General features: G+C 53.8%; 2 protein-coding genes across 3 annotated transcripts in view; one reads left to right on the top strand and one right to left on the bottom strand.

Annotated features, from left to right (window-relative positions):
* The window catches only part of Stk32c (serine/threonine kinase 32C), an 84,999-nt gene extending 78,420 nt beyond the window's left edge, over positions 1-6,579 (top strand). The window contains exons 11-12 of the mRNA XM_075972655.1: positions 4,877-4,944; positions 5,859-6,579. Of these exons, the coding sequence (XP_075828770.1) occupies positions 4,877-4,944; positions 5,859-6,003 (213 nt within the window). The 3' untranslated portion in view covers positions 6,004-6,579. The remainder of the gene's footprint in view (positions 1-4,876; positions 4,945-5,858) is intronic.
* A 1,824-nt stretch (positions 6,580-8,403) lies between these two features.
* On the bottom strand, positions 8,404-23,894 carry Dpysl4 (dihydropyrimidinase like 4). Of its 2 annotated transcripts, none has more exons than XM_075972652.1 (14): positions 23,603-23,894; positions 20,029-20,117; positions 19,252-19,436; positions 17,534-17,698; positions 15,986-16,047; positions 15,807-15,887; positions 15,235-15,303; positions 14,734-14,854; positions 13,348-13,504; positions 12,853-12,994; positions 11,913-12,083; positions 11,249-11,428; positions 10,342-10,507; positions 8,404-9,281 (listed from the first exon to the last, which is right to left on the bottom strand). In XM_075972652.1, the coding sequence occupies exons 1-14, from the start codon at positions 23,639-23,641 to the stop codon at positions 9,190-9,192; spliced, it is 1,719 nt and encodes a 572-aa protein (XP_075828767.1). In that variant the 5' UTR covers positions 23,642-23,894; the 3' UTR covers positions 8,404-9,189. The 2 variants fall into 2 exon arrangements, with proteins under 2 accessions (XP_075828767.1, XP_075828768.1); XM_075972653.1 differs by lacking the exon at positions 23,603-23,894 and adding an exon at positions 23,006-23,493.
* Between the last annotated feature and the right edge of the window lie 1,629 nt (positions 23,895-25,523).

Raw genomic sequence — 25,523 nt, 5'->3', positions numbered from 1 at the left:
CAGCTCATTCCCTCCCCTCAGGTGATGCCAAGGCTAGCAGAGTGTGCTCTCAGAAAGTTCTCCTCCCCACTACAGTGGATTTTCCCTTGGACAACCAATTTCTACTTCTACAGGGGAGACTCTGGGTGTGTTTCACCTGGCAGTTCTTTCCTCTTCTTCTAAGTGGGGAATTTTTCTGGGTCCTCCATGAATACTTCTTGGCTTCCTGGAATGAAGCCCACAAAGGAATGGGTGAGTGGTACCCTAGGAATACAGCCTCGGGGGTCCTCCAGGAATTGCTGCTACAGCTCTTGATCCACTAGTGTCAGCTCCAGGGACTCTGTTGTCCTCTGTAGATTTGGGGGTACCGTGACCCCCTGTCTTCAGCTCTGGCAGGTCCAAGAAAAGCCTCTGATCTCCAACACACCAACTTTTTTTTTTCTGGCTGAAAGAATAGGAGTGGCAATGTGGAAGCTGTTTACAGAGCAGTACCCCATGCAGAAATCTTTATGGTTTTGTTTCATTTTAAGAGTTATTTCTTTGCTCTTTGATGCAAATGCTTATCAGATGGATGATGCTATATGCTTGCCTCTCCTGCCAGACTGTCTTTTCTTTGTGGGCATGTCATCTGCAGCTGGAGTCTTTGATGCTGGGCTGCTGGGAGCATCCACTGCTTGTATTTTGTGTGGGGGAGTCACCGAACCTGTAGTCTTGAGAATTTTGCCTGTGTGTTGCTAGCTCCAGGTCTCGTATTTATGTCTGCGATCTACTCGGAGCTGATTTTTATGTGTGGTGTCGGGGGAGGGTTCGTCTTTATTCTTTTGATTGTGGATATCAGATGGTTGCAGAGATATGTTGAGAGGCCTATTTTTCTCCCATGGAACTTCTTGGCACCATTTTCAAAAATCAATCTGACTATAAATAGCAGGGTTTATTTATGGATTAATTTCTTTGCCCATTGATCTGTCCTCATCCGGCATGTGCTGTCTTGGTGGCTGTCACTTTGAAGTCAGTGCTGAAACCAGAAATTGTAACTCTTCCCACTTTGTTCTTTTTGTTTGAGATGATTGCGTTGGTCTGAGTCTGTTACATTTCTAGCAAATTCTGAGCAGTTTGGGCACAGCGCCCAAGCTCCTCAACACATCTGTCTGCAACAGTGTTAGGGGTTGGACCTGGTTTCCGTTTCCCAGGCTCTTTGTCAACATCTGGAGTCTAGTCCTGCCGCTGAGCATTTATCCAGCCTTGATGATGTCTTCCTGAGGATTCACAAGCATATATATGAGCCACTAAGTAAGCATGGAACAGTCATGGAGGCGGCCCGCCTCAGCCTGAGCCAGCAAGGGCGCGGACTGTGATGCAGATGTGACCAGTTCTAAAGGAACTGAGCTTTCATGCTCCTATACCTGACCTAGGTTTTGGTGGCTCTGTGTGTATTGGAGAGGGCTCCAACAGCCCACTGTAGGCCACTGGAGAAGAGCTGAACATGGAGACGCAGCACAGAGGCCCAGTAGAACCAGTACAGGAAGACACCATAGGAGGCCTCCTGAGGACAGCACCTGGAATACTTAAAAAGCTGGTCCAGTAGGACCAGGCGAGACAGAGAAAACTGCCAGCGACAGGAGAGTCTGTAGGAAAGAGGCTCATGGAGCCACTCAGAGTCCACAATTCTCTTGTCTCACTCAGAGTCACTTTTTGTTTGTTTTTCAAGACAGAGTTTCTCTGTGTAACCATCCCGGCTGTCCTGAGACTTACTTTGTAAACCAGGCTGGCCTTGAACATAGAGATGCGCCTGCCTCTGCCTCCCAAAAATGTGTGCACCACCACAGCCCAGCTCAGAGACACGTTTATTAGATGTTTTTGCAGGGGCTCCTTAGGCCGCTGGGCACTTGTCTTCCTAGAAACGTGTCAGTGCGGAGGTTAGTGGATGGACCACCGCCCCTGCTAGGGTGCTGCTCGCATGGTAAGGCCATGGCTGATACTTGATTTTTTCACCTCTGCCTCAGTGCCAGTTTGGTTCCTTCCCACCCTCACAACACACCTCTGCTAATCTCAGTGTTTGGTTGGACGAATCCCATCTAAGACTGCGATTCAGACCCTCATCCCTGAGGGGCCTGAGCTTGTCACTGCCTTTGCCTTCTCAGACTGGAATTTTCTGTCTCTCTGCTCACCATCAGAGAGTACGCAGAGAGACACAGCGAGTCTTGTTTGTTAGTGATTAAAGTCAGTTCCTCTGCTGGGTGGAGGCCCCTCTCAGGGTGGCCACAGCTGTGGGGCAAAAGGTTGAGGCGTGATATCTCCTGCAGAGGAGAGAGCTGTAGAGATATGGAGAGCTTCTGAGTCCCCTCAAGCTTTCAGCCAAGTACTGATTGGTCTGTACCTGCTATAGATACAAGGAGAGGAGACCCCAAGACAGGGAACAGAGCCACGGGAAAGGACCAAGCAGCATGTGTACGTGCGCACACACAGACACACACACACACACACATACACACAGACACATGAACATCTGGTTTGTGTGCCTACCCTTGACACGGTGTCAAGATGAGTTCTGGAGGGCATTGTACAGGAATGAAGAAACCATCTACCTCCTACAGGTGAAGCAACAGGTCAGGGTCTGTGCCGCTTTCCCAGTAGGAAGAGGTATAAGGTATGGCTACTCATCCTTAACCCTGGAAGGCTATTCCCAGGGGACCTTGGTTCTTGAGGCATGACTTATGAACAGAATGGGAAATCTGTGAGACACCATAATGGAAAGATAGAAGTGAAGATGAATGTCTCTGACTGTAGCCGTTTTTGGTCACTTCAGCCTGGGTGACAAGCTTCTTGGTAATTGTGTAGGCTGGTTGGTCCTGGGGTATTTGTTATAGCATCTGCTTTTTAATATCTGAGGGGGCACACATGTGTGCAGGTATGTGGATACATGTGGACACTGGGAGGGGACAGAATCTGATGTCCTGTATCTTTTTCACTCTGTTGACTTTATTTCCTGAGGCATGATTTCTTGAGGAACCCAGAGCTCACTGATGCAGCTAGTCCAGCTAGCCAGCCTGCCTTGGCAATCCCCTGCCTCTACCTCTCGAGCACTGGGCTTAGAGATGGGCTACCATGCCTACCTACCTTTTTAAGTTGCTACTGGGAATCAGACTTCTAGTTCTCAGGCTTGCATTTTGCAATGTGGTTTTGTAGGGTTTTTTTCCTTCCTTCCTTCCTTCCTTCCTTCCTTCCTTCCTTCCTTCCTTCCTTCCTTCCTTCCTTCCTTCTTTCCTTCCTTCCTTCCTTTCTTCCTGTTTTTTGTTTGAGACAGGATTTTTCTGTGTAATTGCCCTGGTTGTTCTGTAGACCAGGCTGGGTTTGAACTCACAGTGATCTGCCTGCTTGCTTCTGCCTCCCAGCATTGCAATGTGTTATATACTGAGCCCAAGCCCCCTACAACAGCTATTTTACAAACAGTTTTATTTAGGAGTCATTGGCCTTGAAAGCTATAGATACTTGCGGTGTACAAACTGCTCTGTTATTACAAGCAAAAAATGGTAAATAATCATCAAAGCGAAGCTGGGGAAAAGGCTGAATTTCCAAATCTATCCTTTTAGGAACCTCAAGTATACAGCACAGCGTTGTTAACTCCTATTACCATGCTACACACTGGGTCCCTCAAATGTGCCTATCTGCATAACTTACACTTTATTCTCAACCTACATCTGCCTCCCCCACCCCTCATCATAACAGCTGCTTCCCACAGGTCGAGTTGGCAGGAAATCCAGCATTGACAGATGCCAAAAGCCTTGCCGGGGTCTTGCCTTCAGCATCCAGAGAAAGGGTGGGTCTGTGGCCACTGGGCTCGGTGAGCAGGGCTTGAGGTCTAAGCAGACTTTTAAGCACTAGACACTCCCTTTGTGGAGATAGCTGTAGGTACCTGGTCCCCACAGCATGCATTTGCTGCAACCTAGCCGTCCTCCCACTTAGGGGACTGAACCCTTTCCAGGTAAAGGATTGTAGGATATTGGATCTAGAAAGCAGGTGTGCAGCTCTTCTCCTGCCCCTGGGTAGACTTTGCCTAGCTAACTCTGACCTATCTGACCACCAAGAGCTCCAGGTTCCGCTGCTCTATCACCACAGGTTCCTCCTGACTCAGTGTGCCCCCCCTCGGCTTTGGCTTCTTGGATGCGCCATCACTACCATGGGCACAAGGGGTTAGGTTCTAGCAATATCTCCTATCCTAGGACCCCTCCCCAGCTTGCTGCTTACCACCTTGTGGTAGGAGAACATGGCCATCTTGTATGTCCTTCAGCCTTTAATCTTCAGTCCGCCCAGGCATGTGTTTTCACTTCTCCGCATTCTTCCAAGATGATATAGAATCTCCCTTGAACCCCACAAACAGAGTTCCAAAAACCGTCGTGTTTTGAAACCCAACCCACACCAGGAAACTGATTCCGAGCCAGGGGAGAAAATCTCTTGGAGGCACGGCTCTTGAGTCTCATGTTCTGACTTACAGCCCATCCATGGCCCTAAAGCCCTCTCCCAAGCTGCTGTCCTGGTTCTCACTGGTGCCCGTTAGCTGTGTTGTATACCCCCCTCCCCCGAAGAGAGCCCGTCACCTCTGAGCCTGGCTGTGCTGCTGGGAGACACAAATGAGGTTCTGAGGGAGAAATGTGGGCCTTCAGGGTCCCTACCAGATTCTCTGGGAAGGGACACACACGGGGGCCAGGTACGGGTTCAGTGAGTACAGGAGAGATGAGGCAGTGTCTTTGCCCTGCCATGCCCACCCCCACAGCTGGTCTTAGGTGCATCTGCTCTCAGAGTTGCCTTCCCAGAGCTCAGGAGAGAGTGGTCAGAGCAGCACTTGGGAACTGGCCCTGGCGTCCAGCACGAGTCACTGAGGCGGTCTTTCTGTCCACAGGAGAATGACTACCTGCAAGACTGTCTGGATGCCATCCAGCAAGATTTCGTGATTTTTAACAGAGAAAAGTGAGTGTATGTATGTGAGGGGCCATAATAGGGCGCAGGACTTACACAACACAGATGTCCCAGCAGCCATGTGGCCCAGAAGGCCTGGCCTGTGTTCTCGGGGAAGGACCAGCAGTGGATATGGGAGGTCAAGTTGAGCGACCTCTTCTCAGGCCCCTGCAGGGGCTCCCTGGGGACATTCTGGGTGAACTCAGATCCAGGGGTTAGAATCTCAGGGACACACTTGGCTCAGACCAGAGCCAGCTACCTCCTGGCAGCCCCTTTAGTCACACCTGCCACTGGGTCACTCACTCAGAAAAGCTTTTCCTTAGTACCAGTGGCAAAGACAGGTCACAGACTGCCAACACCTGCCTCAGTGAAGAGAGCCTGGTATAGTGGGGCCTAAGAGAGGGGTCAGCATGCCCCCTGCCTGGGAAGCAGGGAGGTCTTCCCGGAGGTAGAGGCTCTGTGCTAGGCTGGGGAGGATGCATAAGCAATGTGGGTCTGGTTGAGGACACTGGCCCCACCCTGTGGTTAGAGGATGTGATGACTTGTGGGCTTGGCCATGCTCTTTGAAAAGCTGTTCCAGCGCTACCCACTGAAACAGGCCCCAAGCTAGAGCTCCCTCGGCTTCCTCTGAATGAGCTGCCATGTGGAGCCTGCGGCTAGCAGCAGAGGGCTGAGCCTCCCATACCTCCAATGGTCTCACCATCCATGTCTACGGTCCAGCTCCCTGTGTTCCCAGCATGTGCCAGAACAGGGCTTCCAACAAGGAGCATTCCTGGCATCCCACACCACATCCCTGAAGGACACGTCCCATGGGTCCTAGGAAAAGCCATATATATTCTACATCAGTGGGTCCTGGGATGCTAGAGAGGCTGTGCCATTTGGTGGGCTACATAGATCCATTTGGCTGTCGTCTCCCCCACGCCCAGGCTGAAGAGGAGCCAGGAACTCATGAACGAGCCTCTCCCATGCTCCGAGACTGCAGATATGACAGATCCCACTGCAGACAGTGAGCCAGAGCCCACAGCCCTGCCCATGTGTGGCTCCATCTGTCCCTCATCTGGGAGCAGCTAGGCCAAGTGGACCGTATCCAAGGGCAGTTCTCTCTCAGGCTGCTTTGAAGACTCAGGACGGCCAGGAGGAGGCAGCAGTGGGGCAAAGGCCTGACCGCCCAGCCTGCTCGCAAGGCTGTCAGTATGGTGAAACTGCTGGGAGCCATGGGTGCCCATCAAGAGTGGTGGTTGGGCAAGGAGGACCCTTGGTACATAGACCATGGTTATTTGCAACATAGAGGGAGTCACGCAGCCATCATGATGGTGGGCCCCTCTAATGTAGGCTGGCAGATTACAGATGGCCAGAGTGGTACGTTGGGGCAGGAGCCCTTGAATTTCTGGACCCTTTTGGAATTGGCTGTATATAGCCTTGTGCCAGTCTTTGCTGTGGCCTGGCCAGAATGTCCTTGAGCTCGCTGCTCAAGGCAGTGGGGACGGGAACAGGCCTTGCTGATTCTGATACGTCTTTGAGGGCGGGGGTTGGGGGAGGGAGTGGGTGGGATGGCAAAGAATGTTTTCTAGAGATACACACTGCTCTGGCAATTTCTGCAATTTGTGTATAGTTTTCACCTCTGAGAATTACAGTCTTAAGAACTGCTGCGTCGCCTGTTCTGTATGTCCTTTGCCTGTGGAGTGGTGACCTGCAGTGCCTGAAGTCTTCCTGGAGAAAGTCTACTGGGCTGAGGCAGCCGGGTTGCGGCGGCTACCCCAGCATTGGTAGAAACCCGAAGTGGGCAGCTGAGAGCCATTTCAAGGTCCAAGACAAGCGATAATTGTCAAAAGCTGAGGAGCCTCAGAGTAGCACCAGACAACATGGCTTCTACAGGGCTGGGCATGAGGCTCACAGCCCAAAACATGACATCTGTCCCAGGGTTCTGTGGTCAGAGAGGCACTTTGAATAACCACTGCCCTGGCCTCTCCTGTCTGAGGATGAGTTCTGCCCCTCCAGCCCAGGGCTTCCCAGGCTTGTGTGCGTTCACTTGGGAGATCCCACATCACAGATGGTGCCCTCTCAGGGCAGTTGCCACCCTGGTTACCATACAAAGAATCTGTACCTATGTCCATGGTTCCCATAAACCCTAGTAAATGCTGTCCTCCTGCCTAGCCAGGCTGTGAAGTGACCACAGTGTCTGAATTGTTGACTGTGCTGAGAACAGAGCTAAAGCCCCAGGACTGAGAAGGCAGCTCCGAGCCCTGCCTGGTTCCATCCCACCCCTGCCCCCAGGGGAACTGACTAACCATAGGACTCCCAGTGAAGCCTATGCCTAAGAAGTGCAGCACGGCACACAAAGGCGGGATGGACAAAGTACCCAAGTCACTATCACTTCCTTGCAGCCCCTTCAGGTAGCCAGGTTCTGAGTGAAAAACGGGCAAGGTCAGGCACACCCAAGGGAATAACTCTGGGGGTCTGTACAAGTGTGTAAGGGGTGACTTTGGCGAGAGTGCACTCTCCTTTTTGATTGTGGCAGGGATGGAGAGTCCTTGATCACCCCTGTCCTTGCCAGCGGAAGCAGAAAAACACTGCCATAGAGTACAGCAGCCGACCAAAGCCCAAGGTTCAAGTCTAAAGCTGCTGGGTATGGTGGTGCACACCTTGAATACCAGCACTTGGGAGGCAGGCAGATCTCTAAGTTCAAGGCCAGTTGGGTCTACAGACAGTCAAGGCTACATAATAAGATTGGGTCTCAAAAAAAAAAAAATCATGTGTATGTGGCCCAGAGGACATGACCTCCCAAAACAGTGGCAGGGCTGCCAGGTTGGGCCTCCAGTAGGGTTGCTGCTAGGACCAGAGAAACTTTATGACAGTCCTGGATGTCCACAGTGCAGTCAGCTTCCATGGACATGCTCCTGCTGATGAGAGTGGATTGTTGGGGGGGGAGAAGGGACAAGTAGTGTGGGAAAGACCTCCTGCTTCTAGGGGGATCCCTTGCCTGAGATAAAGAACTTGAGACCCACCCACCTCCATGAGAAGAGACTGCAGCCAGGAGGCTAGCCCAGCAATTCCAACCGCAAGAAGGCACTGGTAGGAACTGCCTAGCCACTTGCCTTCCAGGGGTGGGGCCTGGCTATGAGCAGCTGCCCTGGTCTCCTGGGCTGCCTGTTCCACCACATCCCACCTGCAGAGTACGCCTCAGTGTTCCGTTCACTGCCTCATCACAGCTGGAGTGGTTTGAGTCCCGCCAGTCAAAACATGGCTGTCCTCCTGCTGACCATCTGGCTGAGGATCACAGCCAAAGACCCTAGGAGGAAGCCCACCTCCCACCATTCAGATCCAGCCATGCCTGTGGCCCAGAGCAGGCAGAGACCACTCTGCTAGACAGCATGCAGCTGACCAGAGGTGGCAGCTACAGAAGGGGCTCCCTGGTCCCTGTGCAAATGCTTGGGAGGGCAGGAGGTCTGGCTGGCAACACACAGGCAGCTTCTAACCCAGACTTTTTTATTGACCCGACTCACGCTAGGCATGGCCAGTGGCCGGTGGCCGGCATCTGGTACAGCAGCATGCAGATCCCTGGCTATGGTTTCCTCACAGTACAAAACTGCTACGCTAATAAACCTATGGAAACACAGTTTGTAGGAAAAGGAAAGTGTCTTAGCTAAGGGATCATAAAACCCCCTAGAGGGGGCTGCTATAGGAGCTCAGGTTTGGTCCTTGGAAGTGTCTATGTGGGAGGGAGCTACTCTGCACTGAGTATCGGATGGATCCCTGAAGTCACAGCAGCTCCGCAAGACGGAGGCTCCACTCACCCGCTCTCCTCCCTACACCAGGGCAGTCAGGGGGACAGGCCCCCAAGGGGTAGCTGCACCTTAGAAACATGGAGCTGGTAGAAGCTTGGGGGGCTTCTACAGGGCAGTGATTCCTTAGGGGGAGGCAGCAGCAAATGCCCACCCTGCCTAATCCCAGACCCTCAAAAGCTCACAGGCTCAAGGCAGAGAATTCTCATGGAGGGCCTTCCGGGTAAGGCCAGGTGGGCAAGAGGCACCAGCTCATTGCCATGCCTAGTCCTCTCTCTCTGGCAGTGAACTCTCCCTGGATTCAGCCCCCTGGAGGGGGTACCTCATAGTGGGATCTGGGACTCCAAAGGGAGAGTTTATGGGGTACAGGAGGGCAAGGCTGAGCACCTTTCACGATAACATCTACAAAGGAAGGGGCTAACTAAAGTGAGTGGTCCCCTCACCCTGCCAGTGGGGAAAGCACCAGACCCCAAGTCTAGGAAAGAGAGGTGATGTTGGAGCGTCCTCCAGGGGGTGCCATGATCTTCTGAGCTGTACGTCTGGCGATGTGATCGTCAGCCTGAGACCCTGAAGAAAGGGCAAGTAAGTGCGGTAAGGATGGGAGGGAGGGTAAGGCTCTCTCTTTCCTTCCAAAAGGGAAGGTAGACGTGGCTGGCTGTACCCACTAAACTGGGACCACAAAGAAGCTGCGCAACCTCATGCAGTGTGTACCCAGGGTGGGTTTTCTCCCCAAAGCCATGGCTGATAGGGCAAGGTGGCCAGGCAGGCTGCTTATCTGAATGGCTGAAAAGTATAAGCAAAGACTCTACAATCTGTGAGGACAGGAAGGCAAAGGCCAACCCTCCAGGAAGCCTGCCCTATTTGGTCTTTGTGTGGGCCCTTGGTGATAGCGGGAGCTTGCCCCCTCCTTCACAGTGATCTTGGATTCTGAAGGACTTCCAACTTATCCTACCAAGTGACCAGGAACTATTATCGCCTCCCAAGCAGAGAGAGGAGAGAACAAAGACAATATAGCAATGTAGCCCCCACTCAAGGGTGAGGAAAGTGGTGGAGGGGGTCTGGCTTTGATCTGTAGGCAAGATGGGGGACTGAGAAGCCGCTCAGTAAAAGCCAACTCTGTTGGTCAACATGGCAGGTACATTCTAGAGTGTCCCCAAGTGCTGAGGACACAGCTCAGACCCATGCCTCATACTTCACTGGTGATTCTTAGCTTGTGGCGCTGAGGAAGCTGTATTATAGCTTGGGTCCCCACAGAGGTAACACCTCTCCTCCCATGGAGGGTGAACATTCTATGTTAAGTTCTGGGCTGACATGTCTTCTCTAAGATTGATTCAAAGTGCAGGTTCGTTCATCTCAACAGCACCCCCCAAAGGCAAATGCTGGGACAGAAATGGGCTTCCACGGGAGCGGTGCACACCTCTTTGCCCCTCATAAGACCCCAAATAAGGCCCTTCACCAAGGTCAGTACCTTCTACTCTACAGTATCCACACTGGCTATCCACAGGTTCACCCCTGAGATGTGCCCTGTATATGTACAGGCCTGGGTTCCCAGCAGAGCTTAGAGCCCTCTGGGCACAGGCTGGACCTGGCAGGAGAGTTTCTTACCCCATGCCCTGACCCAACTCACCAGATAGGCTGAACCCCGACTGGTGCAGGTTACGCACGGGTGGCACTGAGATCTTGCCCGGACAGGATGCACGAGCTGGTGTGCCACTCCCTGGCTTGGCAGGTAACATCACCTCATGGACGGGCCCATCGTACAGGCCTCGGGGCACACCATGGATCTCTGCTAGCTGTGGGGTTGAGAGAGCTGGGGGTTTAGCCAGCTAAGCTGATGGAGGGTAGTACCCTGCCTATCTGCTCTGCACCCCAACTCAACCCAGCTCAGTAATCCCATGTTTTCCTGCATAGAGGAGCACACACAGCTTCATACCCCCCCGGGCTCCTGGGCCTACTTATCAATGTAGTCTCAGCCAGCTCTGGAGGACTAGATCCTGTTGGCAAGGGGAAAGGGTGTCACTGCCCAGCAGATGACAGTGGGCAGGACCGAACCATTTCCCACCATGGTCCCCTCTCCCTCTGCAAATGGAGCTGGGTCTTCCTCATACAGAGCTGTCCTCTATAGGTTCCTCCTAGGGTTTCCATTCCTGTCCTACCCCTCAGAGGGAGTGGAGATTGGTGATGTGCTCTGGACCGCATTAGTGTCTTCATGGGAATTTATACAGGGAGGTGATTATAAATGAGTTTATACCCATATTTCCTATAGACCACTATGACAAAAAGGGTATACAACCATCACCGAGTAGGCAGTTGATGATGGGGACAGGAGGACCAGGCCTGCCACTGGCCTCCTGGCCACTTCCCCTACAACAGGCAATGATCTAGTAGATCTTGGGCAAGTGATGGCTTCCACCCTGCCTTCCAAAGCCACGTCATCCAGGAGGCAGGACCTCACAGCAGAGCTCACAGACTGTATCGGGAACTCCAAGCCCGCTACCCACTCTATGTCCTGCCAGCCCAGGTCAGCCTCTTACCCGGTTGCGAGCCTTTATCCTCTTATAGACAAAGTCGGGGAACGTCTTCCGGGGAATGAAGCGGCCAGCCCCTGGAGTGACAAACAGGTTCCCGTCCTCCAGCACCACTCTGCCCTGACTTATGACCACTGTGGGCACTCCTCGGCACTCCGCTCCTTCAAAGATGTTGTACTCTACATTCTGGGGAGAGGCCCACAGGTGCAGCTTCCTTCAGCCCTGACCCCGCCCCCCCTCCCCCAGCGGGCCAGCACTACAGGTAACCTGCACGCGCTGTGCTAAGGCCCCACCCAGAAAAAATATAAAGCAACTGAGACAGACAAGTGACACACAGAAGGACGACCCTCAGCCAGCCCAGCCCCCCGAGTCACGGCCTTCTTCTGCTGTCATAGCGAGGAGAGTGAGGGGGTTGCCTGTCCTTGCCTAGACAGGTGTGGCACCCTCTGCCTCAGTCTCCTTATCTATAGGATGGGTCAACAGACACAGTCACACCCCCTTGAGGACAACAGACGAGACACTGGCTGAGCGAGGTGCTACGCAGATGTGCTCTGCCTAGGTCAGGGCTGCCCACTGAGCCACACTGAGGGTGGACACCTGCCACCTATCCTGGTAGCTCCCCTGGAAAGCAGGTCCAGCTAGGTCCTGCTAAGAAGGGAGGCATTCTCACCAGGTTGTGGCTCTTGGCAGAGATGACTTTCGTGGCCCTGGGGTTCCAGATGACCAAGTCAGCATCAGAGCCCACAGCCACACGCCCCTTCCTGGGGTAAAAATTGAAGATTTTGGCAGCGTTTGTACTGGTCACAGCAACGAACTCATTCTCGTCCATTTTCCCTGAAGCCTGAGAAGTGAGATAGCCAGCTAAGGGGGAGGGTGGGCTGCGGATGTCACGGGGCATCGCAAGCTCAGAGAGCCAGCGGAGGGGGAGGGTGGGCTGCAGATGTCACGGGGCATCCCAAGCTCAGGAGGGGCTCCAGCCATGGCCTCACCACGGCAATAATAGTGGTACAAATGCCCCCCCCCCCCGCAGACAGGGCACCAATGGCAGTGCCAAGGCAGACTAGTGGTGTGGCTGCTTCTGTGGCCACAGCCCCATTTCTCACTGCCTCTCTGAATAAATGAGGATGCTTTGATACTAACACCGACGTCCCTTGAGACACTGACAGTCACCCCGGTTTTTAGGCATGGCAGATGACCTCGAGAGAGGGGCCAGCATGCAGAGGAGGGACACCTACCCTCTAAGCCTGTGCCTGTGTACATACCTGCCTGCCTTCCTGTGTAGCTCAGGCTGACTTTAAACTTCAAATAGTTCCCCCCTTAGCTTCCAGAGTGCTGGGGCTATGGGCCTGCAACACTCTGCCTGGCTATAATGAATTCTTTCCGTTTTATGTCACTTCATTTAAATTTTCAAAAATGTAAAATTTTTCATCACCATGTAACAATTCATATTTGTGGTGTGCAGGGTAATGGATATGACATTAACCTCCAGGGAGGGAACTCTAGGTGCCATGGACGCTAAGCTAAGGCTTGAAGGGATAAGGCTGGTATCTCTCATGAGCGTTTCTGGTGGCGGGGTCCCTTGCCACAACCACCCCCAGGCCTAGACTCACCACACATTTCTCCCAGACCACAGACATGCGCTCTTCGACACCATTGACACCCTCCGGAATCAGTGTGAAGTTGTCTTTGCCAACGGCCTTCTGGGCAGTAGTGAAGGTGCAGTGTGCACTTCCTGTCACCTGGAGGTCCCCACTGAGAACAAGCCAGGGTCAGAGTGGCCCAGGGATGGGCCCTCCAGAACTGGCCACAGCTGGGTCAGCTCCAGCCTCCTAGGCAGCCAGCCATGGCTGTGAGGGATCTGAGCTGGTACTTAAGTCCAGAAAGGAGAGAACGGACAGTGTGGGTACAATATGAAGGCCATGGATGGACTCATGAGGGGCCAAGAGAAGGGCGTAGAGGTGGGGAATCCCAGCTGGGACCAGAGAGCTCTGTACCTCCCCAACTGGCTTTCCTGAAGAAGCCTGGGATTCCTCAGGGGGCGTCCAGAGGAAGCATAGACTCGGAGGCCTCAGGCTGACCCGAGCTTTGGTGGGAGGGCTGCTCACCTGGACAGCAGGGAGGTGAGGTGGTCCGCGGTGGTAGGGTCTGGGTTGATAGGGGGTGACGTGACGAAGGCCGCAGCCTTGGCCCAGTTCTTGCTCCAGTAGTGTGAGCCATCAGTGCCCAGGCTGGCAGTGATAGGTTCCCCAAAGACGACCACCCCTAAAGTGAGCAAGGATTATGGCAGGCACCCCTCTGCATGTGTCTCTCATGGCGACCTCTCTGTCCTTTGCTTTCATGACCTGAAAAAGCTTGTGCTTTTTTTCTGGAGTCCCTGAGTAGTCGCTGATGCTGTGGGGTGGTTCTTTGGGAGGTACAGCGGCTGAGACAATGATCCTTTTTCTATACCACAACCTCTGCTGAGGGTCAGACTGCTGGGCACTCCCGCTGGGCCACAGAGTAGAACTTAACCAATTAAACCTGGCAGTTCAGACTCAGAGAGGCCCTGAGTCCCAGGTCTGGGCCTTGTACCAGAGCTCTGAACTAGGCTGATGCTGTTCCTATAAGCCCCAGGCTCAGTGGGGTAGGGACTGGTCCTACTGCAGAGTAGCTAATTAGGAGGAGTGGTGAGGCTCCTGGGTAAGTCGTGCAGGGTCTGTTCATCCTGTGTTAGCAACACTACCCATCCTCTCTTGTAAACATGGTGGTTTTCTGTGTCAGTCTTTGGGAAGAAAACTTGTCCCTGTACACATCCACTTCCACCCCAGGGACTCCACAGTCTCAAGGCATGGCTAGGAAATGAGGTCTCATTATGAGACTGGGTGGGGAAATGGATTCCAGATCCTCCATTGTTCTTGAACACTCTGCCTCTTTTATGCATGACCTTGGACTTACGTCCCAATCCAATCGTGGGCCTCTTCCGTACCCTGGTGACCGCAGGGGCTTCTCTGGCCCTCGGAGCTCACAGCCAGCCTCTCTGTGAGCCACACAGTCTAGCTAGGACATAGGTGTCTGCCTCCAGCTAGTCTAGGTGTTTCAGTCTTGGAACCCCTTAGTCATCAGAATGTGGACCCCAGCTCCTGAACCCATAGCAAATAGGAAAGTGAGACATCCTGTGGACTCAAGGACCCCTCTTAGATACATACTCAGAGAATTCTGCCCTTGGGTCTCCTGGGAACAGATATACACAGGGCCCCAGTTTGCTAAAGACCCCTAGTAGGCAGTTATTATTTTAACAAGGCTGGAGACTCAGGTCTAGCCCCATCCCTCATGGGGACACAGGGCTCCTAAACTTCCCCTGAGCTTGCGCCCCTAGGACTAACATAAGTAGGTGCCCCATGAAGAGGCCTACTTTTTCACCGGGTCTTCCCCTCCTTAGTGCCAGAGGTCCTCAATTGTCAGCAGAGCTCAGGGAGGCTAGGAACATGTAGGAAGTGAGCGCTGGCACTCACCCCTGCGCTTGGCTTGGGCAACCATGTCAGCCGCTCCCTTGCTCATCACCTTGGTGATGTATAGTGGGCAGTTGGCCTGCTTGGCAATGGTGACTGCTCTGTACACAGCCTCGGCCTCTACCTGAAGGTGGTGAAGGGAGAGGACAATCAGAACACGAGAAGCCTTGAGACTTCCTGACCAGGTGAGTTCTGGGACCCCTAAAGATCACCCACGAGACTGTAGGCACTGGGGGCATGCATCTCTGCTGGAGCAAGAGCCCAGCCTAGGGCCCAGTGTCTGGAATCTAGGTTGACACACACGGTTCTCAGGACCCAAGTGCACTGCCTTCTTGCCTCAGGTAAGGGCTGTGGGGTGACAAGTGGTTGAGATGGATACTGGACAGGCAGAGCGTCATTGCATTAAGCCCACAAGGTGAGAACAAGGTGAGCAAGGTGAGAACAAGGTGAGCCAGCTTAGCCCAGGGTCAGGGGGAAATGGTATACTCAGTAGGGCAGACTTACCTCTTCTGGGTGGCTGAGGACATGGCCCTCAGGGCCCGTGATGCCCTGCTCCAGGAGGCGCTTCTGTTCCTAAATGACCAATAGGACGCTTTGCTCCGGTTTCAAGGATCCCAAACCCTTGGACATAAGGTGCCTGGCAGCAAGCCCCATACCTTGAGCATAGTCCTGGGCCCCTGACCATCCCAGAATAGAGCAGCCACAAAGAATGTGTAGCAGAGTGGGCTTGGGGAAGGCTGGCCCAAGGTTCAGGCTGTTGGTAGGCAGCCAGCCCCCCTTGCCCCTCCAGACCCTGGGTGTCACACTGCAGTCTCCCAAGGGACTGGCAGGGGTACTTTGGCAAGATCTGTGACCATCATAGAAAAAGCCACGTTGTGGTTTCAATGTCTTTTAAGACCTCCTAACTCATGGGCTGTTTGACCTTTGACTTAACATTCCCTTTCTCCCATCCAAGTGTCACAGAGGTCACAGCTCTCATAAGATTCCACCCAGCTTTGTCTGCCCACTGGGACTCACAAACTAGGCATCAGCTTGACCCACCCAGCCAATCCCGTGGGTGGCAAAACCTCTCTCACCTCCTCCACAATGTCCCCGTTTTCTGCATGCACTTGGGCCAAGGCTCCCAGGTCCCGGATGAGGCTGAAGATTTCATACATCTGTGAGGAAGGCAGAGTCCCGTGTTTGTAGGGTTGTCTCTCCAGCAACAGCCCAAGACACCCCACTTGTTCATTCCGTCTGAACTTGGCCTCCTCACCTGACCGTCAGTGCACTGGCACCGGTCCTTGTATGCCATGAAGACCAGGAAGGAATTCACACCTGGAAAAGAGGCTAGAGAGGCTCAGGCACCAGAAGAGGAACCCAGGGACAGGGACATTTCTCCCACAGAAGCTGAGCTAGATAGCATAGCATCCTGCAAGCAAGTCTTCCCCATCAACGAGCCAGGCCACAGGGACAGAGTCGGCTAGGCCCCAGCCATTGCCTGACTGCTGCTCACGTTTGGGACTGTTTGCTCACCCAGTGGGCACACAGGTAAGAATATACCTACTCTCGCCACCAACTCTCAAGCAGATCTCCACTCCTGCAGGACACAGAGCAGTGCAATTGGCTTGTGGCCCAAGTCCCATATGCTCTGTTCAGGAAAAGCAACCAGGCCTGGCATGCTGGGGGAGCCTTTCTTGGGCCATCTGGCATGTCACCTGCCTACAGGTCCTGAGTCCTGCTTCACGATACCACAGCTCATAGTGAATGTTAACGACTTTCTGAAAGGGGCAGGAGAGTCTGGGACCTCAGACACATAGGAAGGAGGAAGAGGGGCTGATGCCCACAATATTAGAGTCCAATCAGGAGCAAGGCTGAGCCTTTCTAACTCCTGGACAGCCAGAATCTGCCTACCTCCCAGGACCAGAACCTATGAAGGTCGATTGAGGCCTAAAGGCAGCCCCAAACCCACCCAGCCAAGGGCACTGCCCCCCCTTGTTGGATAAAAAATAATAATGTGGGTCACACTGGGAGAAACCGAGTCATCAGGTGATGACTTGTGTGTGACGTCTGATGGCAATTTCTGACTAGAAGGCCATCCCCACAAGGAGAGGGAGCTCTGCAGGCACCTGGTTCAGGGACATGAGGCTGCAGGGGTCTAACTGCTACCTGGAGAGCAGAGTCCACTATAGCCAGGTGGAGGACATGAGGGTCCTATGCCCCAAAAGGCACCAATGTGAGGGCTGCCACTCTCTGGGAACCACAAGCCAAAGGAGATGGCCTTGGGGTCATAGCAGACAGGCAGCAGTGTTCCTTACGAGTGTGCTCTTCTGTGAGCTACAGACAGCGCGTGGAAGGCAGTGAGGCGAGCACCCAGTGCGGTAAGACTTTGTCAAGCCCACTGAGAACCTCTGGTGTGCTTTTAGCGTTAGGATGATAATGTAGAATGGAGCCAACCTTTAATTTACAGATGAGTCCGTTTCAATACAGAGCTTAAAAGAACCTCTTAAGAGAAAGCCCCCAAGTGACCGTAAATGTGTCTTCTGGCATCTCTTTTCTAGAAAACAGAGAGCCAAGGGCAGCATGGTCAGGGCAGCGTCTGTGGGAACACGAATTACAGGATGTGCTCATGGCATGGGCCCCCCTCGTCTGGAGCCTCTGAGAGCACAGCTGACCTTGGGCGATTCTCCAACTCAATCCTAAGCACCTGCCTTGAGACCAGGCTGGCAGACTGCAGCAAATCCCAGGAGATCCAGAAAGGGACCCTCAGTCTGCCTGCAGGCACAGAGGTCCTCGGGTAACCCCACCCGCCACTGCTGCTCACCTTTGTCCCGGACTAGGGCCTCCAGCTCCTCTTTGGTGCTCTCGTGCCAGCGGGGAATGTCCACATGGAGGGAGTAATCACAGCAGGCTGCGCTGTCGGCTCGCTCCCGCCACTGCTCATAGGCTGCCAGCAGGCTCACACCAGCCTCGGGAAACACGTGGTCCACTATGGGGGGGAGAGGGCAGCATGTCCAGCCAGGTTCCCAAGCCTGGCCCAGGTGTCCCACTATTGTCTCTAAGGGGGATTTGGCTTCACGTTCTGGAGACCAGAGTGGGGTTTGAGGAAGACACAGTGAAGGAAGGTCCTGTCCTATCACCTTCCTTTTCCTTCCAATCAGCACACAGGTATCTTCTCCCCCGTGTCCCTCCAGCCTCTCTGAGTAGAGCACTGAGCAGGGAGCCTGAGTTCAAACCCCCCACTTCCTAGACCTTAGCTTCTCACGGGACAACAGTGACTATTGTGGGGGAAGGGTTGTCATCTGTCCACAGCGCTGACCCTGTGGACATGCATGCTTCCAGAAAACTTCCTCCATTGAGTCAGTTTCCATGGCCTCACTGACTCCACATGCCCCCGACAGTACAAATCATTCCTGCACATGGCCACCGTGGTATCTCCTTCCCATTCCAAAGTCCAAACACTGCTCACTGGCCAAGCCTGGGATGCGCCAGGAGAGAGCTCAGAGGGGCTGCTAAACAAATTGATGTACTTCAGGATCCAGCGGCTGCCTCATCTCTGTACCATACTCCCTGTACCTCCATCCCATCTGTCCATCCCTCAGATCACCAGCCAGGACCCTGGGCGCAGGCATATGCACGACATAGCCCATGTTCCAGCCCTGTGTGGATGCCATTTGTGCTTCTGGAGACACCTCCCAAACGGGGGCATTAACAGAGCAGCTGTGCTGGCCCACCGCATGCACTTGAGCCCCAGGATCCTGAGGTGGCCCACCTTGCTGCTTGTTTTCCTTCAGCCTGACAGTGAACCAAGCCAAGCTGTGGTTATAGCGATGGCTGAGTGTCATTGGGAATTGCCCGGAGTCTCCTGAATGGTACTCCTTAGTAGCAGCGGGGACTGTATTTACTGTGTTTCAGGTGCACAAAGAGAATGTGTGTGGTAAATCTTTCATCCTCAGACTCTAGAGGAGAGGAGAGACCCTTACCTCCCGCCGAGAAGGCATACAAGCCTGAGTATGTGGGGTCATAATATTGAGACCAAATAGAGATGTGCATAGGAGGGGATCAAACAGGGTAGTGTAAATGTCCTGTTTCAAACACCACAGCCTCAATTCTCAACACAGGCAAGAACTTACTTCAAACAGACGTTAGAGGCAAGGTTCAGGCTCAACTCTCCTGGTTCAGAGCACCAGAATTTCTGAACCCAGTTCCTGGCCAGCAGCCAGCCCCCCTGGAAGGAATAAGTGGGCACACATCTGCTTATCCAGAGCCTAACAGCATCCTAGAGCTAGCCCGGGCAACTGGCTCAGAAAGAGAAGCCCGGATGTGCCCAGCATGTTTTAGATGAAATTTTAATATTGAAACAGAACTCAGGAAACCACTTCATGCAACAAGAAGATGGGTCACACACTGTCCCAGCGTGCCTAAGTATCCACAGAAGCCCAGTCTCGTACTGTTGTGATAACACAAAAATATGCATGGAAGCCAGAACCAGTATGCTAGTCAAGGCTTCGTGACTACCTGGCAAGTGGCCTGCACACTCACGTATCATAGTGGTCCCGCCTGCTAGGGCCGCCTTGGTGCCCTGACAGAAGTCATCAGCTGGGGTCATGCCCAGCACAGGCATCTGCAGCCGGGTGTGGACGTCAACTCCCCCAGGCAGTACCATTAGGCCATGAGCATCGATGGTTTTGATGCCCCCAGGGACGATGAGGTTTTCTCCAATTTGTCTGTAAGCAATAAAAAGAGTCATCACTTCATAGAGAGCTCAGATCAGAACTCAAACACGCTCCGTGGTGGTGGCTCTAAGAAGTGAGGGCTTGGAGTCACGACCATGAGAAAAAAAGCAGGTTGAGGGCCTAGAAGCTAGAGAATAAAACTTGCTATCTCAGGAGGGCAGTGTGTAGGGCCCAGTGCTGTGCCAACATGGCTCTCCTCCTGGTCTCCCCTGAAGCCCCTGCTTGCTGTCTAATGACCATAACTGGAGTCCCTGTTTGCTGTCTGCACACCGTTCTGGAGCTCCATGACACACCAAGCAGAGGAGAGAGCAGGTCAGTGTTTTCTGCTTGTCTGCAGGAGCCCAGATAGACTTGTCCTAAGTGCGGTGATAACATGAAGATACATGGACACTGGTACCATTGTGTTGCTCCAGGACTCCTGGCTATCTGGAAAGACTAGCATGCCTCGAGGATGGTTCCCACGGTCAGGGGTTCGGAAAAGAAAGCATCTGCATGGTTCTCACCCCAAAGCAGACGCCCGAGTGCCAGGTAACCAACGTTCACACATTCACATATCCATAAATGCCCCCGTGTAGAAACTTACTTAATCAGGCCGTCTTCCACATACAGATCAGCGTAAAAGGACTGGTCATCGTTCACAATCTTCCCACCTTTGATGAGAAGGCGGTCACTCTGACAAGAGACAAAACAGTGGGTGCCGATAGAGACTTTCCGGACCATTAGGAACCTCTTCCCCTCGAATGACTGAGATGTTTTGATGCATTTTGCAGCCATAAGAACCAGCTCAAAGGTTTATTTACAGTACTCCTAACAGGGTGCTCAACACAGTGTCCAGCATGACCCTGGCACTAACTGTTCGGCAGATGCCGAAGACGGGGAAAGGGGGGCGAGTGGGAACAGCAGGGCAAGGCTGTGTTGGTGAAAGTACGGCAGTGAAGCAGCTGCTTTGTTGAATCCTGCCATCTGACTATCAGAAAAAAGACGGGCCTAAGGGAAGACCTGGTGACCTAACCGTTTCTCAAGGGGCACCTGTGTGCTTCCCTCCCACCTGTACTGACAAAACAGAGCCAGGCTGATACACCAGAATGCCACAGGCCCGTGGTGGTATCAGAAGGCGTGGGGCGGAGCAGACGACAGACATCTTCGTCTTGGCTCCAGAGATTACAGCCTAGGGATAGACAGATGGAGGCAGTGTGTCTCTGCTACTCTCCACCAAGGCACAGGTCAAACCCAGAGAAGAGCACAAAGATAGGGTGAGAGGGATTCAGGCCACCTTGAGCACCACAGGGGCTTTTCTGGGGCACTCGTGCAGTGTGACAGAAGTGGGGGGATTGTTCCAGGCTAGAGGCAGCTGTACAAAGGCCCCCGAGGCAGGAAAGCCTTTGGGTTGGTTCTCAAAACAACACAAGGGCTACAGCTAGTGGGAAGAGCCGTGCAGGTTGGGACATACAGGATTTGGAGTCCATGGGAGGATACTGGGGACAGAGCATCAGATTAGTTCTGACTGATACAGAGGTCACCTGGGCTCTCGGGGGGAAAAACAGATTATGATATGGAAAGAGGGGCACAATTGCTGCTTAAGTGGGGTCATAGGTTGTTCAGGAAGGTGAGAGGCTCTTGGCCAGTGATATGGACATAAGCACCAGAAAACATGGGCTGGGAGTTGACGGAGAGAACTGACGGATAGAGAGGCCATGGACGTGAAGGGATGGGAGGGAGTGGGGGGGGGCAGCGGGAGTGGGAAGGGGTAGAGGTGGATCAAATGGCCGCAGGCCCTGCTGCAGTGTGAAGACATTCACGTGTGTGAAGACAGGATTTGTGGATAAGGACAGCTCCCTGTGGGCTAACTTCAGCAAAATAGAGGCACGGAATCTGATTGGTTCCAGTGCTTAGCACCCATAAGACAGACACTTCGAGGACCAACCAGGAGAGATGGGTCAGGCAGAAAGCAGAGACTGTGGATGAACTAACGGTGCACGGACCTCAGAACTGATGGCCTGGCTCTGGGTGGAGAACAGTGGAAACACACATGAAAGGGGGGCACACATATGAGAGGGGAGACCTACTGATGTCCCTTTCTACCCATCATGAGCCACCACTCTACCTGAGAACTAACCAGGGAACGCACTTGACCCTAAACAAGGAAGCCTGGCCACATGCCCTAAATTTCTGTGACCCATGTGGCAGCTGGGCCAGGCCCAAGCCAGCTTCGGATCCGTTATAGCATCCGTCTGAGGCCAGGAGAACCAGCTGAGAGTGTGGCAACCAGAGCCCTGTGAGCCTGCAAGGATGGGGGCGGGTATCTTTTGTATAGTTTCCTGTTCTGCCCAGCAGCCGAGTGTCAGGCTGAACTCTCCAGGTTCTCCTGTTCTATCCAACACTATCACACTCTTCCAAAAGCCTGGCAACTGTGTCCCAGCCCACACCACCCATCCCTCTGCCTGTACAGCTCAGAATCACAGAGAGTTTTCAAGTTTTATATTTTTTTTGGGGGGGGGGGAGGTTGAAAAGAATAACTTGTAAACATTCTATAGAATCCACATGCCAGTGTCTACAGGTGAAGTTCATAGATTCATTCATGTCCATGAAACCACCCTGCCCAGGAGTCCTTAAGTGAGACAGGCATGGTACGGTCCGACACGAAGCTGAAGGGACTGACCCATGCTGGAAGTAGCCTGTTGACCACACATAGCCTGGCTGCAGCTCAAGTCTCTCTTCAAATGTCTGTAGCTGCTCAGCGACCAGCCCCACTGAGCAATAGTGTCTACCTAGGCCTACCACAGCCACTCACTTCGCAGGGCTGCCACTCTGGACCACACCCCTCCTCTTCCGCCTTGTTCTAGCCATTCTCAGAAGAAAAAAAAAAACTAGGAAAACTCAGGCATTAGAAGAAACCACTGAGCCAGAAATCTTGAGTTCTGGGGTCCCTATTTAGACTCCTGTTTTCAGGCAGCAGAATTTGCATTCTCGGGTCCTCCTGAGTTTGGGAGAACAAGTCATACTGTGATAGGCCCCATCTAGATGAGTGGGGGATGGGGGTTCCTTCCAGCCATTTCCCTCTCCATGAACAGAACCGCTTGACTAGGCAGGAATCTGCCATCACCATCTCCACTCACTGCCAGCTGGCTAACGGCACTTCCTCCTCAGGACTGGATCCCTGGGAGTAGTGGGCAGTCAAGAGGCAGGAACTAATTCTGGTCCCTATGAGTGGGGTCTCTTTCCTCTTTGAGGTTTGTTTTTTTTTCCCCTAAAGGAGTAGACTTCCCCCAGAACGCTAGGAAGCTGACTTCCCCAACAGCCTGATTAGACTCCAGAGTTCTTAGGCTGGGAACAAGTCCAGAGCTTTTTAGAGACCTCCTAGAGCTCCCGACCTGGTCCAGCTGATCCCAGGAGCCTCCCTCTCTTCCTTCTAGGCTTCGGGCCGTCCTCCACCCCCCTCCCGTGGGAAGGCTTTGTTTCCTGGCCGCCCGGTGGACACACTGACCTTCTGCTTTTGGGGAGGTCTGTCCTGAAAGGGAATGCTACAGGGATGCTGGTTGGAGCGGTCAGTTAGTACTCACCTCCCGTGGAGTCTCCGAACCCAGCTTCGCACAGGGGCTCGGGGCCTCCAGGGGCACCAGATCTAGTAGACAGGGCTAAATCGCTTTGTCTCGGACAAAGCACTAAAGACACCGAAGCGGCGCGTCCAGGGGGTAGGCTGCCCACGGGCTGCTCTAGGAACAGCATCCGACATCGCAGTGCCTTCAGGCCCGGGGCCAACAAAGGCTGCGACCGCCGGTCATCCTGGTGACAGAACTCCAGGCAATGAACGTTTGATCCCCATCTGCCCCACGCCAGACCCGGCAGGAGGCCGGCCACCTACGCTCCGGGTAGCAGGCCGCTCACCCCGCCTATCCAAGTCAAGCACCAGAGTCCTGAGAGCTGGCGGACCGCGGGCCTGTGCACCGGCTGAGCAATGGGTTCCGCGCGGCCTGGAGAGCTCTCTCCGCTGCTGGCAGCAGAGGAAGGAGAGGAGAGGGAAGGCTGGCGCCTGGCCTGGGACTAAAGCAGGCGTGGGACTCACAGGCAGGGCCGGGAGGATAGTCGGCTGCGCTTGCAAGCCACTCCCGCCGTGGGCAAGGGGCGCCAGACGCGGCGGGGGCGGGGGTTCGACTCACCGTGATTCGGGGAATGCTCTTCTTGCCTTGGAAGGACATCCTGATCCTCGGGAGGGTTGTGAGTCCCCGGTAGGGGCTGCGCGGGCTTGGACCTGCCGGCGGGGACACGCGCGGAGCTTAGAGAGTCCAAGTGTGAGCCAGCCGGGCGCAGGGCTCCGATTAACTCATTTGCATGTGGGCCCCGCCTACCTATTTCATTTGCATCCGGGCCCCTCCTTCCTGATCTCGTTTGTGCTCGCTTGCTCCGGATCTCCCTTTCTCCCTCTCTCCCTTCCCCTCTCCTTTTCCTTCTATCCTTCCCTCCCCCAAAAGCAACCTAGAGATCACAGGCTGTGAGCACTGAACCCCACTCCTCCTGTGCTGAGTGGAGAAGACTGGGTTGTGACCTGTCGGGACCAACATGTATGAAGTTTGCATTGGGGAAGGATAGGAGGGATGCCTGGCCCCACCTAGCCTTGTTCTGTGGTGGCCTGAGGCACCCCAGGCTCCAAGGGTTCAAAACCAATTCTCACATCTGGGCGGAGGCTCTGCAGGAGCCGGAATCTCGCTTGGTATCTCTAGCAAAATTCAGACATCTTTAAAAAATGGCTTGAGGCTGGAACGCAAGAGCCTAGCCTGACGCGACCACGGAACCGTGGTGGCTAGGCATACTGTTCTTTGGCAGGTCACACCAGTCTGGGGCAAGAGGGAGAGAACAAGTTGGAGGGGCAGAGAGAAACAGCCCAGACAGAGAGAGATAAAGGGCTGGACTGGGGACTGCCAGGGGAAGACGGAGGTGGAGACTAGGAGTCGAGATATCCAGCGGAACCGATAGCTGACAGACACACACCTGGTCTCTCTCGGGTACACCGTACGACATCCTGCCCACAGCCTGGTTCCTGCTTCCTCTACCTGCTGGGACCCACGGGCTGAGTCCACGCTGGGCGGGCCCTGGAAACAGGTTGTGTTGTTTGGATCATCTCTGCTGGCACTTCGGGGTCGTTCCAAGGGGTCACATGGTTCCCGGTGTAGCTCGCTGACTCGAGGATCTCTGCCCTGCCAAGTGCTGCATTCTTTGGTAGCACCTTGTTTTCCATGGCATCCTCAAGGCAGGGAAGATGACGCCGAGTTTGAGTTCAGCCAGAGGCTTCACAGACACATAGGGACACGAAGCCATCACGGTGGGAGTGGGAGATTTGAGGCCAGGTGTCCTCAGCAAGAGGTCTGCGACACGTGGAACCGGTTGGAACCGGTCCTGCAGTAGCCTCAGGGTCTCTCCCAGCAAAGCCTTTCTGAGCTGATGCTGTCCGTGCGCAGAGGGTGCTGAACGAGCTGGGCAGGACCAGAAACGCCTACTGTCCCTAAGGACCTTGGTGGTTTGCCCTCAGGACACAACTTCTGCCCCACACTCAGAAGGCCTGGTGAGAGCCAAGAAGATGGTGTCTATTCTACTCCAAGTGCTGTGGGATCGTCCATGCTGGGTCGTGATCAAGAAGAGGATCTAAGGATCTGCAAGGACAGCCTATTCTAAAGCCAAGGTCAAGGATTTGCCGTGAGGCGGGGAAGAGGTGCTCTCAGACACACCCCCAGTCCAGAAGGTCACAGGACAATCATTGTTGTCACTGTGGATTCTACAATGATGGATTCTGAACAAAAAGACCCCACCTTTACATTGTCCACTCAGTCAATTCCTTTCAAAAGCATGCTGGGACAATAAGTTGCTGTGACACTCTACTGGGGGCCCATGGGCCTGTCATCCGGGTTCCTTCCCACCTGCCATGGGACTCCGACTCCCCTGTAAGCCTCCACTCCTCAGCAGCGTGAGAGTCTCCGCAGTAGATGTAGCCAACTGTTTGAGATACCAAAGTTCTTTTCCCTTCCCTAGCTACTTGAATTCTTCTCCATGCTACATACTGGATAAAGCCATTGGAAGAGACCTTCC

This window comes from Microtus pennsylvanicus, chromosome 5 (assembly GCF_037038515.1).
Source record: "Microtus pennsylvanicus isolate mMicPen1 chromosome 5, mMicPen1.hap1, whole genome shotgun sequence".
NCBI classification, from domain to species: domain Eukaryota; kingdom Metazoa; phylum Chordata; class Mammalia; order Rodentia; family Cricetidae; genus Microtus; species Microtus pennsylvanicus.
This window is presented reverse-complemented; position numbering and strand designations above follow the sequence as displayed.